This window comes from Malus sylvestris, chromosome 5, assembly GCF_916048215.2.
Source record: "Malus sylvestris chromosome 5, drMalSylv7.2, whole genome shotgun sequence".
NCBI classification, from domain to species: Eukaryota; Viridiplantae; Streptophyta; class Magnoliopsida; order Rosales; family Rosaceae; genus Malus; species Malus sylvestris.
In genome coordinates, this window is record NC_062264.1 from 31,664,209 (window position 1) to 31,678,944 (window position 14,736).

At 39.8% G+C, this 14,736-nt stretch overlaps 3 protein-coding genes, 1 long non-coding RNA gene, 1 other non-coding gene and 1 pseudogene across 6 annotated transcripts; 3 read left to right on the forward strand and 3 right to left on the reverse strand.

Annotated features, from left to right (window-relative positions):
- The first annotated feature begins 153 nt into the window (after positions 1-153).
- On the forward strand, positions 154-2,699 carry LOC126622449 (CDT1-like protein a, chloroplastic). 2 transcript variants are annotated; one of them, XM_050291241.1, is made up of 5 exons: positions 154-645; positions 843-1,073; positions 1,268-1,766; positions 1,992-2,369; positions 2,487-2,699. In XM_050291241.1, exons 3-4 carry the CDS (start codon positions 1,272-1,274, stop codon positions 2,058-2,060), a joined length of 564 nt encoding a protein of 187 aa, XP_050147198.1. In that variant the 5' UTR covers positions 154-645; positions 843-1,073; positions 1,268-1,271; the 3' UTR covers positions 2,061-2,369; positions 2,487-2,699. The 2 variants fall into 2 exon arrangements, with proteins under 2 accessions (XP_050147198.1, XP_050147199.1); XM_050291242.1 differs by lacking the exon at positions 154-645 and adding an exon at positions 709-725.
- A 311-nt stretch (positions 2,700-3,010) lies between these two features.
- LOC126622433 (heterogeneous nuclear ribonucleoprotein 1-like) lies at positions 3,011-5,819 on the reverse strand. The gene is made up of 2 exons (XM_050291196.1): positions 5,514-5,819; positions 3,011-4,473 (listed from the first exon to the last, which is right to left on the reverse strand). The coding sequence occupies exons 1-2, from the start codon at positions 5,733-5,735 to the stop codon at positions 3,406-3,408; spliced, it is 1,290 nt and encodes a 429-aa protein (XP_050147153.1). The 5' UTR covers positions 5,736-5,819; the 3' UTR covers positions 3,011-3,405.
- Positions 5,820-5,902: 83 nt separating this feature from the next.
- On the forward strand, positions 5,903-5,987 carry TRNAM-CAU (transfer RNA methionine (anticodon CAU)). Its single transcript is given in 2 exon segments — positions 5,903-5,940; positions 5,952-5,987. It is a non-coding gene; the product is annotated as a tRNA-Met (tRNA).
- Positions 5,988-7,103: 1,116 nt separating this feature from the next.
- LOC126624443 (protein JASON-like) lies at positions 7,104-9,307 on the reverse strand. The gene is made up of 4 exons (XM_050293506.1): positions 9,037-9,307; positions 8,664-8,755; positions 7,450-8,488; positions 7,104-7,371 (listed from the first exon to the last, which is right to left on the reverse strand). Exons 1-4 carry the CDS (start codon positions 9,121-9,123, stop codon positions 7,288-7,290), a joined length of 1,302 nt encoding a protein of 433 aa, XP_050149463.1. The 5' UTR covers positions 9,124-9,307; the 3' UTR covers positions 7,104-7,287.
- A 1,042-nt stretch (positions 9,308-10,349) lies between these two features.
- On the forward strand, positions 10,350-11,527 carry LOC126622781 (26S proteasome regulatory subunit 4 homolog; annotated as a pseudogene).
- A 1,837-nt stretch (positions 11,528-13,364) lies between these two features.
- Positions 13,365-14,603, reverse strand: LOC126624444 (uncharacterized). The gene is made up of 3 exons (XR_007624108.1): positions 14,347-14,603; positions 13,890-14,055; positions 13,365-13,620 (listed from the first exon to the last, which is right to left on the reverse strand). It is a non-coding gene; the product is annotated as an uncharacterized LOC126624444 (long non-coding RNA).
- Between the last annotated feature and the right edge of the window lie 133 nt (positions 14,604-14,736).

A 14,736-nucleotide genomic window follows, 5' to 3' on the forward strand; every position in this document is an offset into this window, starting at 1 on the left:
TTCATTGAGATTTCCCTCTTTTTTTCTCGTTTGTGTTTGTTTCAGATATTAAATAAAAGGAGATTTAAATTACAAGGGAGGAGAAGAGTTTTATTGGTAAATTTGTTTATAACTGCTCACTAAATTGTTAATTTGGGACGTGAGATTTTGGACTCCGAGCCCAATAAACAAACGAGTGGTCCACCCAGCCTACCTAAGAAAAATGCGAGATCCAACGGATCTATTTGGCGGGGAAGCGATAGGTCTCACTTTTTCGATTCCGAACCCCGCATTTCGCTTTATCTCCGCAATGAATTCCCCGCAAACCCTCAGATCCAGGACACCCAGAAGCCGGGAAAAGAAAGCCCTAAACCCAAATCCCCCGAAAGTCTCAGGCAACGAGGCACTGAGCATCCAGACCCCTCAGAAGTCCGAAGCACTCATCCGCCGTGCCCGAAACGCTAACTTCGCGCTCTCCATAGCAGACATCAGAAGGGCCGCCGCCAAGAGCGTCGGCGATTTGACCCAGAAGCGACGGACCGACCAGATCGATCCATGGGGAGAGGTAACCCTGAAGAAGACTTGTGTCAGTCGCTCAGAGAAGCTACCCTGAAATTGGGCCGCTATATAAATTGATCGTTTTTATCTCGAGGAGATTCACATATGGTATTTTTTATAGAAATTTTCTTTCTTACTTGATTGTTTGGTCTTCTTTTTTATCCCAAGTTTTAGGAGATTCACATATGGTGTGTTTTTTTTTTTGAAAAACACCAATTGTCTTTTTAATTGACTGTTTGGTTGCTGAGAAAATGAAATTGGGATATTTAAAGAAGTTGATCGTTTTTTTCCAACTCGATTTATAGGAGGTTTACATATGGTCACTTAGCTCAGCTGAAGTTTGTTATGCCCGAGCTGATTGAGATAAAGAAAGTGCTTATGAGAGAACCAGCTGTCTGAAGCCGGATCTTCTTGTCACGATCAAAGCTGATGCATTGGAGGGCGATGGCAAGTCAAAACCCGTAGGTGGTGGGAGTATGCATTTGAGGAAGGCATTTCACAAGCGGCTTGCTGATCTTTCGAAATCCCATCCTGAGGTATCCCCAATACTCAGTTTCGGATATGGCATCACTAATATGGTTTAATTTGTTGAGTGCTCTGTGTAATTTTAATCGAATGGTTATCTGGGAAGTTATTGGTGTCAAGATTTTCTCCTTATCAGTTTAGCAATCTATTTCTTGAACTACTTTCTGAATAACATGTGGTCGAACAATGCTTAATATGTTTTCAGGATTATGAAATTCCAAAAGAAACTCTCCCCCAGCCATTTGGTCTTAAAGCAACATATGCGATCAGATACGGTCAAGCTTCCCTTGTCATCATCTCAGGGTGATGAAATTTCAGAACCCAAGCTTGATACCGCTTGTGCTTCATTGCGTAGCCAAGTGCCTGTAACTCCAACTGAAAGCATAGACGCTGTAGAAAATGATGATGATTTGCCCACAAAAAGTGCTAGCATTGAGTCGACTCCAACGAAGCTTGCTTCAACTCCAGCCAGGTTGAGGGCTGAAACGCCTGCATTGCAGCCTCCAAAGCGATGTTACATGAGCCCAGATGACAATGCTACTAGCTCACCGAACAAGTTGGCTATGCGTCCTCCAAGCAACTGGTCGTTGAAATTTGACACGCCCGTGAAGAATAAAAAAGTTGAGGATGAAGTTCCTGATAGGAGTGGCACATCAAACGATAGTGACATTCATGATATTCTTCCCATGGATCTTTTGCAATCGGTATGTCTATATTGAATTGTCCATTCATGTTTCCTCATTTAACGAACTTTCCTGCCCGTAATGTGTTTTCGTGCTCCCTCGTTTTATTCAAAATTGATGCATTTAATTGTGCTTAAACTAGTCCCAAAAGTTATTGAGAATAATGTCGTAATGGAAACTTTTACATAGTTGGACTTGAAGATAATGAACTGTAATTCTGAGACGTATCAGTGTATCTTTATGCAGCTTAGAGAGAAGGAGAAAAAGGCAATAGAGGAGCGAGATCCGGCCATCTCCCAAGCAAAAGGGTGGTGACGGATGATTTCCAGCCTACCAAAGCACTTCAACTCGATTCATTTCCTACTTCAGTCTATGAACCGTTCTGTTATCACAAAAGAAGAGCTTGTGCACAAGATCATTTGGACCAATTTCGATATTGTTGACAGATCTAAGTCGTTAAACAAAAGAAGATACTATTTCTATGAAAAGTTATGGTGAGCCTAACTCTTTCTCTATTCTCTTGGCAGAGGAAATTCAGGAGCATCTAAACTTGTTGCTAGAGCTGTTTCCCAATTGGATTTCTGAAGAGACGATAGCATCTGAAGCTGATTTGCTAATGATCCGGTAAGTTTTCTTCGTATTTCGAAGTAGAAATTATGTGCGTTCTAGTGGAAATGTATTCATCTTCCGTTGAAAAGATAAGAACCTGATAGACTTGTCTAAACTTCGCCTCTCTTGCAGCATCAATAAGGACATCGACTCCTGAGTCAATACGTGCACGGCTTGAAGCGGCAAAGTGAGATAGGGAATGCTAGGTTTTTCGATAATTTAGTTGTTCGCGTAAAGGGCATCTGAGTAGCCTGCGCACGTAAATAGAATCAAGGCTTCTTCCGATAATGTTATTCAACGTGTTCTTTGAATGAATGCTAAAATTTTCTGCGAGATGCACACTAACGACACGAATTCGCTAGTCGATTGCTACCGTTTCATCGTACATGTCTTCCTGCTAAAGAATCCATTTGTATCTTGGTTCTCTTCTGCTCAACTTTAGCCAAAATCGGCTGTTCGTTATACTAGAACCAAGTGTTCTGAACAGCAGCAGCATGCCTTGTAATTGGTCTGGAATTCAGTTCAATGAAGCTGTCACTGGAAGCATTGTCTATACAAATTTGTTGGATTCGGGCCTCGATTGAACACTCAATATTACCCACGGTGAAATACAAGTTGAACAAGCACAAAAAATAAAGATAGTAACATCGAATATCTGGCACATCACAACTGAATATAACTAATGCAGCAGCGCTGGGAAGAATATATATCATCAATACCAACAGTGATAAGCAAGTTCAATAGAAACATGAGAGAGAGAGAGAGAGAGAGAGAGAGAGAGAGAGAGAGAGAGAGAGAGAGAGACGGGGTGGAGTGGAAAGGGGAAGAGGAGAGCTCCAAAATTATCAAGCGCGCACAGAACTACTGCTACTAGAATGTATCGGCACTTCTCGCAGAACTACTGCTGCCAACGACCACCAAGAATCAAGCAATCCAACCAATCTCAGGATAGTCCAACTCTTCTCGTGCATAAGGTGTCAGATTGGAGAAAAGATTGCATGCATGAGGGATTCCTGTGAAAGAAATTTCAAAATCTCTTGAATCTCTCATGTTAGGCCTGCCTGGACTGAGAACCACCATAGCCACCGGTGGCCTGTGAAGGGTCAGATCTCCACGATGCATTAGAGTACCCTGAATTACCATTGGTGTTGTCATAGCCGCTCCCCATGTAACCACGACGAGTCCCTTGTTGCTCTCCACCGTTAGCACTACCCGAGTTGCTTGTTGGGGTACTTCCACCACGCCCGCCAGAGGTCCCATACCCACCAGGATAAGAAGCGTAACTCCCGCCATAATTTCCATAACCATAACCTTGATTTCCATAACCAGAAGCCCCACTTGGTGATTGACCCCTAGGAGCAGAAGGAACACCAGTTCCACCAGGAGTACTCCAAGGAGCTGCAGCCCCATAGCCAGTAGCAACATACCCAGGAGTTTGGTTGCTCCAAGTATTTTTCAACGCACCAGGTACCCCACTAACATAGCCAGCATTAGGGGCATTTGGATTCCCATACGATCCTGCAGGACCACCAAAACCAGTATTGGCACTTCCATAACCACCAAGACCATAACTTCCATAACCAACCCCTGTATTTGCCGGCCCATAACCATAACCCGGTGCACCATAACCAGAATATGGAGGGAAACCACCTGCTGTAATTTGAGGCTGCACATATCTACTGCCATCAATTCGACCATCAAATGCATTTGTACTGGCCCCAGAGGCACTGTAACCTTGATATCCCCCACCCCGGCCCCCACCACCAGGATTTGCATCTTTAGGAAGTGCTCGCTTTACCTCTACAAGTTTACCATTCAACTCATGGTAGTTCTTTTGTAGTACTCCATCAACTGCATCTTCAGTGTCAAATGTTATGAAACCAAAACCACGAGGTCGTTGAGTATTTTGGTCATACATTATTACTACATCAGTCACGGTGCCATAATTTTCAAAGAATTCACGAAATCCATCTTCTGTAAGTGTAGAAGGCAATCCACCTACGAATATTTTCTTGGTCTTAAAATTTCCTCCCCCTCCAGAGCTTCTGGTGGTATTAAAGTTTCCGGTTCTATAGGATGTCTGTTGTTCTTCTCTTGATAAAGCCCGTTTTGCCTCAACCTGTGTAATCAAAGTAAAACCTTTAACAAACAAAGGGACAAACAGATGTACAGACAGGGCAAAGATATACAATAAAGTAGCATATATGCTTGTTCATAAAGGGCAAGGAAGAACCTAATAAAGTAGCACAAATCAGCTAAAAATTTTAGTAAAAACACAATAAAGTAGCACTTGAACCTCTCGTAATCTAGAAGTCAATCACTTTGAGACTAAAAGCTAAAAGCTGTATTTGGAAAATCTTACAGTTGAAAACCATGCCAAGAATGAAAAATATGCAACCTCCCTACGTGTCCAATCTACAAAGTTTCTAACCATACTTAGAAGGAATACACGGTAAGTTGGTGTTGTCATACATCCTACTTTTCAGGTAAACTACCGACATTATGTTTGACGACTTATCAAGTATTTTCCTGAAGGACATTACATGTATAATTGCACATCAATGAGCACCCAGAACACAAATCTAGATAATAATATGAAATCCCCATTAAAAATCAGAAAAATGTGCAACCTCATCAACCAAAACAGTTGCTTAGACACATTACATCTTATAAAATATGTCATGTACACAAAATCATAATGGAATAGATATGCGAAGGCAATATTGTTCTCTCCCTAACGAACTTGGTTTTCGTCAGCCAAAGATAACCGCATAACTGCAAGTACATTGTATAAAAATCAACACATGGAGCTTAAAACCAACAAAACTACAAGCAAAAATAACCGATTCCGGAATCTCTCTGGGCTAGCAGATTCAATCCCAACTAAAATCAGCTAAAAAATACCCAGTACACATTGCAACCTCAAGAATGCAAGAACACTAAAAAAGACAGCTAAAGAACATACAAACAACAACCACCCATCTAAATTAACATCAAAATTACCCAAACCCACAACACATTTCGACACGATATCGAAATCCCGGAACCAAAAACACTCGCAAAAAGCTAAAAAACTAGGAAAGAAACCCAGTAAAATTAGCCGCGAAAGTGACATGCAGGGCAAAATTGGAAGAGGAGAAACGTGCGAGAGTGACTGACCAGTCGACCGTCAATGGTGTGCTTGTCGTTGAGAACCCGGTCGATCAGAGAGGGGTCGGAGAAGACGACGAAGCCAAAGCCTCTGGGCCGGCCGGTGACCTTGTCGCGCATGATTACGGTCTGGGTGACATCGCCGTACTGGTTGAAGTAGTCGGTGAGCTTGTCCTCGTTGGTGTCCCATGCCAGTCCTCCTATGAACAGCTTGCCTTCGTCCGAGTCCATTTCTAGAGAGAGGGGGGGAAGGAGGAGTCGAGGAGAAGGGAGGGAAGGGCTACTGACTAGGGTTTGTTTGAAAACGACACCGAATTGAGCACGTGGGAACTGTAATGTAGTTACGAGGGTACAATTCAATATGTATAAATATTTTAAGTGGTGAAAGAAACATACATGGGGTGGTGGCGCAGTTGGCTAGCGCGTAGGTCTCATAGCTTCTGAGTTATCCTGAGGTCGAGAGTTCGAGCCTCTCTCACCCCAACAACTGTTTTTGCTTTTTTTTTTCAATTCCTGTATGCGCTTTGGTCTAAACTTGTTTGGTATAATCAAAATATTCTCAATATGAGCTTTCTACTGTGGATAGGATTAACTTTTGCTTCGTTGGCTACTATCAATTATTTTAGCATATATTGCCATGTCATTGCTGATATGTTTGAGATATGATAAGTATGCCATGTCATCACTGATGTGGATAAAGTTAGTTATATTAGTTTGTAATAGCTTATAGTGTAAGAGATAGTCAGGGTAGCAACCTGGCTGCTCACACGGTTACCTCATTTATTACCAAACATGGTGATCTGTTTGTTTGAGACGAGATAGGCCCTGAGTTTTTATTTAATATTCTTGTTATGGATGTAAACATTTCGATTAGATTACAAATAAAGTCTATCTATTGACAAAAAATAAAATAAAATAAAAGCAAAATATACACAGAGCATTTTCTTCATTGTTCTTCTATCTTAGTGTTATATTCTCTCTTTCTTCATTTCCATACTACTGTCAAGAAATTGTATTCTCTACTCTAGTGCTACGGAGTCCCATTGCCACCTCTTTTTTTAATGTTCTTCTACCGATGGTATTTGGTCCTCGGTGCTCAAGTGTAGTGTCCCTTGGCTAAGGCTACCTTTGCCTCTTTTTGTCATGTGGGCTGCTAGCCATTGGAAGGGAAAATTTCTTTCGTCGATAGCGTTGAAGTTATCTCTTGTTGCTACCATGCATTATGTATGGAGGGAGTGGAATAACCGTAGATTCAAGAATTCATATCAACCCGCTGTGGTGGTTCCCAACTCAATCAGGTCCACTATTAGATTTCGGTTGAATTTTTTGAAAATCGCTCATTCCGCTGCTAATGAGTATTTTACAGGAATGGAATATCCCCTAATTCGTTAGTATTTGTTGTTGCTGCTTTGATCCAACGTTCTTGCGCTTAGGGATTCAACTCAAATTAATCATTGATTGCATCTCAAGGAAGTGCTCTCCCCCTGGGCAGTTCAACTCAATTTCTTAATGCCGTGTTATCAAAAAAACAAATTTTGTAGCGGATGCTATAACTAACATACTTTCGGACACGGCGGAGTGGATGGAACTCATGCATGATTTCAAGCAAACTAGTAAAATCACAATCCATAATTTCAAGCAAGTCTCCAATATTACAACAGGCAAGCGTCCCACAGAAAACAACATCATAATTCACAAAAGAATTAAAAGAATAGACATCATCACCAGATAATAACAATCACAAACCAATCCTCTTTCCTTAATTATAAAGAACTCTCATCAATCATAATTCAGAAGCACCTCCTCTGTTCAAAGCTCTTTCCAACCTCGTCTCAAATGGGGTAGAATGCCAATTCACTCTTTTATCCTGCAAACCCGCAAATCTGTTGTCAGAACCCGTCAAGACCTAATCGAAACAGCCTCACAAATCTTACTTGGCATTTACCTCTCTGTATTTGCTGGTTGTGTTTGGTATTCCTTTGTAAGACGAGGCACCCGAACTCTTGGCAGCGGGAGGAGGAGCCATGTGATTCCAGTAGGTTCCGACAGTCCCCATTATGGCCATCTCGTCAGGGCTTCTACTTGGTGACTTCCTTGGTGAAGACGAAGCTGAAAACTGTCTGAGCTCTTCAACAGTCAATGCACCTAAAATTGGTCGATCTTCATGGCTTCTCGCTGAGTTTGATCCATGGGACGTGCTTTTCTCAGGCGTGAAGGTGTCTAAAGCAGTTGTGCTGGCCTTGTTAACGGGTGTATTTTCTGATGAAAACAACCAGTTCGAGAGGCTAGCATCAACTGCCATTTCTTGGTTGGAATCCTTTGAATGCTTCTTGTCTTGATCAGTTTTCAATTTGAAGCTCAAACTTGGCTCTGAACTGAACGAAATCCGGGGTTCTTGATCCTGTGTGAAATTCTCTTTCTGAGGTTTCATCAGTGGTGTCCCTTTGGCTTTGAGAGCTTTCCATTGTGTAAGATTCTCAACAGGGTTTAGCACCGAATGAACATAACCACTCCTATCTCGCACATTGTGGTCCAACCCAGCTGGTTTCATCGGCATTGGACTATCAAAATCCTCAGTCATTACTTGACGTGTAGAAACCCCACTGTTTGATTCTACAATTTCATCTTCGTACTCTAGTTCCCCTTCATCGTCATCGTAATCATCCTCATCTTCACCATCAAGATCACAGTCCTCATCATAGTCTAACGCTTCGTCTTCATCATCGCTATCCCTGCAATTCTGGTACCTATGACTAGGAGGATATGACCCTGAGCTCGAAATGACCGAACTATCTTCAGAGGAAGACTTAGATAGGCACGGTTTTTCCAAATTCTTCCCCTCCTCTTCCTCCTTCCCATTCTCTTCACTATCCAACAAAGGATCCGGGGTTTCGTTGGTCGAAACATGCTCATAGGTCTTGACATTCGAATCAAAAGTAACTTTCTTTCGAGTACTGAAGCTCAGTTCCTCCACTGGCTTATCCCTACAAAGCATAAACTTATAACTTCATTTCGATATCGAAAACCCCAAAAATGAAGTGTATTCAAAAAATCAAACCGATGCAATTACATTCAAAGAAAACAGTAGAGTGATAAACACAAAATTAAGAAGCAATTGAACCAAAAAAATAAAAAAAACCACGAAAGCCAATCACTTACCGGACTTCTTCCAATGCCGGGATAATAGGTTTTTCCTCAACCACCGGTGCAGAAGAGACGGCAGATTTCACAGGCTCGAAACTTGTATGTCTCTGCCAAAAACAAAGATTAATTCAGAAGAAACACGATCCAAAGACTTGAACTTTCAACACTTTTTCCAGAATAAAACAATTAAATCAAAATGAAAAACAAACAAAAAGCAAAAACAACTAAATGCAGCCTAAATTCATCAAAAACAATATATGGGTTTTACTCGGAAGTTCGGAATTCACTGGACTGTTTACAAACTAAACCCCAGAACGGAAACAGTAAGGAATCAATTTTCTTTCCTAGACTTTTCTCGGGAACCAAACAGACATAAACACAAACTTACATGGTCTCTGTGGTGAACCCTGTACCTCTGATTACTCCTGCGCTTTTTGTCTTTGGAAGAACCAAAACATGCAAGAAAGCAACCCATGATTTCGATCTCTCTCTTTCCCTACTCTGTGGTATCCCAAAGATTGTGTCTTTCTGGAAAAGAAGAAGGATTTGGGTCCTGGATTTTCACAATTTCAAATCTCCATCTTTCCCAACGTGTGTGTGTGTGTGAGAGAGAGAGAGAGAGAGAGAGAGAGGGGGGGAGAAGGCCGTTGGGGTTGGTAGTAAACTTTTGAAGGATTTGAGGCAGGGGGGAACGGGAAAGGACAAAACGGTCATAAACTTTTGAAGGATTTGGGGCTTTTCGGAGGGGGCCCTACCAGAAGAGCACCCCAAGGGTTCTTTAATTTTCGAGAAAACAAAAGGGATGTGACCGTTAGGGTCTGTGTGTGAATCATCACCCAGCCTGGAAAATTTGAGATTTTTTTATTTGACACCGTGAAACATCAGTTGACTGTGGGTCCTACGTCTCCAAGTGTGATCCAATAGTTTAGAAATTAGAATACCACTTAAATGAGGGATTGACTTGCAAGGTGAAGCTTCAATTCTTTTTGCTTTTTGCTTTTCTTTAATAACCAAATTTTTTTTCTAGTGATATTCGATTTCGCGTCGATGTGAGAGGTTATGTTCGATTCTTGTTAAAGATAAATTTAAATCACATTATTGTTAGCTATTGCAGTGTTAAAAATATAAGTATCAGTAGAAATATCGATATGTAAATTTGTGGAAATATCGACGGATATACCGAATATCGATATCGATATCGGTTGCTTTCGATGAAATTGATGGAAATTTAAAATCAAACCTTAAGAATAGTCAAAAATTTGGTTGGACGAAATATAAGAGTTTCTCTGATATTTAATAGATTTGTCAGAAATATCGACGATATCTGTTGATTTCAGTCTAAACTTAAGATTTTCTCCAATATAAGGTGAAGTTTAGACTTCATCTCCTATTTCCATATCTTTCTCCAATTTTTTGGATATTTTTATGAAAATATCGACCATATCAAAAAAAATTTAAACATGTGAGGCTATCGTTTGTTAAAAAATTAAATAAAAAACATAAAATACCAAAAGAATTTGGTAATCTTCTTTTTAGTAGAGTTAGTGGGTTAAATAGTTAATTGTTAATTGGTAAATTTGAACGTTCTCACTTCTCAATGCGGCTGGTTTGATTCGTTTCGTGTATATGAAAACTGCCTAAGTTGAACGATCCTGGCACTTGTCACTAGGGTGCTTGGGTACTAGCGGCAACAGTTAGGAAATGGAAAGTACTTGTCGCAAATGACCCTAAAGAGCTTAATGAATTGAACTTAGAAGAGTATGCAAACAAAAGGGAAACAAGAATTGACGACACCGCATCATTGAGGCACTTGTTCTTATCTTCGTCACTCATTTATAAAGAAATATTCTCTTGTCAAACAGTCTAACATGTTATATTATTATACTGGATCAACCTAATCTAATTTATTAAGTGATTTTTGTTATAGTAAAGGATTAAATAACGCAAACCCATTAGTTTCCATCAAGCAATGCGCCACGTTAAATAATCATCAAGCAATACTAATCAAGTTCAGAATCCCGGCCCCCTTCATATTCATAACACGTACTTTCTTCAAGATGAAGTTGATCCTATATGTGGTCAGTGATGAAGGTCGAGAAAGCTCCGTTGGAGTCATACGCTGACATTGGCGGATTGGATGCCCAGATACAGGAAATTAAAGAAGCTGTTGAGCTCCCACTGACTCATCCCGAGCTATATGAAGACATTGGTATCAGGCCACCTAAGGGAGTCGTATTGTATGGAGTGCCAGAAACGGGCAAGATCTCGCTTGCAAAGGCAGTGGCAAACTCAACATCAGCAACTTTCTTGCGTGTTGTTGCTAGTGAGTTGATTCAGAAGTACTTGGGAGATGGTCCAAAATTAGTGAGGGGACTCTTTAGGGTTGCTGATGACCTCTCACCTTCTATGGCCTTCATTGACGAAATTGATGCAGTTGGTACAAAGAGGTATGAATATATGATGCCCATTCAGGTGGTGAACGTGAAATTCAGAGGAACATGTTGGAGTTACTTAACCAGTTGGATGGTTTTTATTCAAGAGGAGATGTCAAGGTGATTCTGGCAACAAACAGAATTGAAAGCCTTGAACCAGCCTTGCTTCATCCTGGCCGAATAGATAGAAAGTTCAAGCTGATCACAACAGAAGAACTGAGAGGCATTATGTTGTAGGCGATTGGGTACATTTGAAACTGGCCTCTGGTAACTGATGGTGGATTAATGCATGACTCTCCTTCAGCAATCATTGCTAGGAGGATGTACAAGAAAGGCAATGTGGCAGGCGTTCAACTTCTGGTGCAGTGGAATGGGCAAGAAGCAGTAGAGGCATCATGGGAGGATTTTGATGAATTCAAGGCTCGATTCCTTGATTTTCCAGTTTAAACCTTTTGGACAAGGTTATTTTCTGAAGGGGAAGTATTGTTATGTACTGTGATTGCCCCAATCACAATTAATAGAATTCTGGGGCCAATTTGTAATGTTTTGGGGTTAATGTGTAATTTGCTCTTTTGTTAGTAAGTTTGGGAAAGGGATCATCTCCGTATCCTGTCCATCAAATCCACCAAATCCCCAAATCTGAGCTTTTAAAATTTGATTCAACGATTAAAATTATTATGACACTTAAAGAAACCTCATGTTTGTAGTCATTGAATCAAATTTTAAAAATCCAAATTGATGGATTTGGTGGATTTGATGGAAGGGATCCATTTCCGTAAGTTTGTTTAAGTGCTTTATCTGTTTGTGCCACGTGGCAGCCACACAGGTGGAAAAATTGGCTAGTGCTATTAAACCTTCTCTTTCTTAGTGCTATTAAACCTTCTCTTTCTTATACCGGTTAGATTTGAAAATACAATATTTTACAACCTAAAAATATATTGTCGTATCTCCTTCCTCTCCCAACTCCATAGCTACTTGCAGCAAGGTCAAGGTCGAATTGGTGACTGGAATTGAGCTCTTATTATTATCACCAAGGATGAGTTTTCCGGGGCTGATATCAAGGCTATATGTGCTGAAGCTGGTTTGCTCGCTATAAGAACGCGCCGTATAAAGGTGACGCATGCGGACTTCATACGGCGGATCTAGGATCAGCATTGCAAAAGAAGATATCACTTTTGCTCACTGTAGTGGTGGATCTAGGACCTGAACTTTAAACGGTCCTAGTATTAAAGTACAAGTTTTTTAGATAGAAACAAAACGCGAAGTATGTAAAGAAATTCAATTTATTCACTAAAACATTTCGTTGAATATTTGGTTGGTGGTTTTGTTGTGGTTAGCCAAACCATGTTGTGCACATGTTAACAAATATCAACTTATGCTAAAGCAATCTGATGATTGATATCAAGAGAATTTGTCGAGTGTTGTTGATGCAACATGTTGAGATATGCTTAGTACGCATTACATCGAACACAATTGGTAGGCACAAAAGTGACATGTACCGAACATTCGGAGAGTCTCGAAAGACTTCACATGTATATATCCAAACTCCAATTAATCCTTGAACCACCTTGGTCCCAGTGTAAATCTGCCTCTGCCATACATAATTTATCCAGCCTCCTAAAAATCTTCAGAATCTTCACCATGGCTAATCTAGGTCTCTATTTTATAATACATTTTCACTATTGATAACGTGTTGATGTAGAGTGGTGCATAAAAATATGAACAACTTTGTAGGACCCGCATCTTCATGAATGGCTAACTATATGATTCCACGAAACTGATATTCCGTAAAAAAAACAAAGAATGACAGTAACATGAGGTTAATTCCAACTTCTAAATTACCATTAATAGCATGTGGCCTATCAAAATTAGGAGAGAATTAGAGACAAGTGGCGAAGGTGATGGTGATTATCTTTGTTTTTCTCCATTTAACCTTTTGGTTAATTTTGATTTTGCATGGGAATTATCAAACTGGGATCGCTTTCCGGATTTAAAAAAATGAGGTTGCTAGTCAAAAGAGAGGTTCCAAATCTTTCGATAATTTGTAGTTGTGAGTTTGTTCTTGTTAATTTGTTCAATAATTCGGCCTTTTCTTTTGTTTTGTTGTTGAAGAATTTCATTAGTTCAAGAGGACAAAAGGCGCAACAAGTTAGGGTTGAAAATGAAGTAGGTCAGTCTCTAAAAAATTTAAAAAGTAAAAGTGAATATCAATATGAAAGTAAAAATAAATCTAGATTGTTGGAGCTTGAGTTGGCAGGTTATTGTTAACCACTTCATTTTTTAAAATAGGCATGAGCTGATCGCATGACTTTCAAAGCCCCAAGTCCATATTCATTTCATCAAACACTTGATGGCAGAGGCTGAAGAGAAGGGCTCAGAAGACGATCACACACAAGATGGGACTATGAATCTCAAAGGTAGACAAATTTTAAAGTTGTGTACTTTAATTTTCTTCAACATCTATAGTTATCAAGACTAGCATCATATGGTTCTTCATTCAAATGACTGTGGCTTCCATGCATGCTTTTACAGTTTTACCCCTACACCCATCAATAAACAGAAAGCAAGGGAAAGACAGGTAATGTACACAATTATGAAACACCTCGGTCAAAAAAGTGCACATTTTTTTATAAAACCGACGATATAATTTTCATTTCATTCCCTAAATAAGGTACTCAGTAGAATGGATGAAATATTTATCCTTCACAAAAGTGCACATTTTTTTAAACACAGGTCGTAATTTAGTCAAATAGTCATTCATAGATAACTTAACTGAAGCAACAAGGTAGAATATCTGGGTATAGCTTACAGTCAATTTTCAGAATCCATCTTCCGGCAAAAATGGCCATGCAACTTTTGAATGTCCTGGCATATGCACCGTCCCCATCCAGGGCTGCAATCACATGTGTAACATCTGGTCTCCAGGTCTTTAATACAGTTGCACCAGTCTTCTCAGCAAACTTGTTTAAAAGAAGCTGCACCATTCAGAGAAAATATATAAGTTTCTGATACAGCAACCAAGATAGTAAGTTTATACAGTAGAACATCTCGACAATGTTCTCGTAAACGTTTTCCATCTTGATATAAGCCTTTGCGGACTACAACCAGCATAATGTTATTAAAATTAAATAAAAAATTACCATTTTCCTCAATTCTTGTTTTCATGCAGATATATATACAGAAAGTGAAACAAAATAATAATTATACCACAACCAGGTCAATGAAAGCCAAACAAAGAAGGATCAATATTGTTGGAGAAAGATTACGATTATCTCAAGACAACCATATGCACCATAATTGTCCTCATTCCCGTCATCAGGGCATCATACTAACGTGTAATCAAGTGGCTGTCGAAGAGCCGGCAACTTGACACTCTCCCCAATATCAGCTGTTTCTGGAAACTCTGCCTCTTTAACCACAAGAACAAAACCATGTGAAAGCTTATCCTTGGATTGGCAATAATGACCAATGCTATGGAATCCATCAGGTATTGCTGCGGGCTTATAAATAAAGAGTAATGCTAGAGAGACTAAATTTGAAGATTAAATTTGCAAATTAAATTATGTATCACCAACAGAAATAAACACGTTTGTTGACGTTTAATAAATTAATCATCAACTTCCATGTCTTTTAATTTTCAAAAATTTGTTTTCAAA

Bases quoted from the DNA above. Each gene is read 5' to 3' on its own strand.
- LOC126622433 (XM_050291196.1), bottom strand. From the start codon at position 5,735: ATGGACTCGGACGAAGGCAAGCTGTTCATAGGAGGACTGGCATGGGAC. The intron at 4,474-5,513 runs GTCAGTCACTCT...TTGATTACACAG, and splicing joins ACACCATTGACGGTCGACTG to GTTGAGGCAAAACGGGCTTT.
- LOC126624443 (XM_050293506.1), bottom strand. From the start codon at position 9,123: ATGGGTTGCTTTCTTGCATGTTTTGGTTCTTCCAAAGACAAAAAGCGC. The intron at 8,756-9,036 runs GTAAGTTTGTGT...TGTTTTTGGCAG, and splicing joins GGGTTCACCACAGAGACCAT to AGACATACAAGTTTCGAGCC. The intron at 8,489-8,663 runs GTAAGTGATTGG...TATGCTTTGTAG, and splicing joins CCGGCATTGGAAGAAGTCCG to GGATAAGCCAGTGGAGGAAC.
- LOC126622449 (XM_050291241.1), top strand. From the start codon at position 1,272: ATGAAATTCCAAAAGAAACTCTCCCCCAGCCATTTGGTCTTAAAGCAA. The intron at 1,767-1,991 runs GTATGTCTATAT...ATCTTTATGCAG, and splicing joins CCATGGATCTTTTGCAATCG to CTTAGAGAGAAGGAGAAAAA.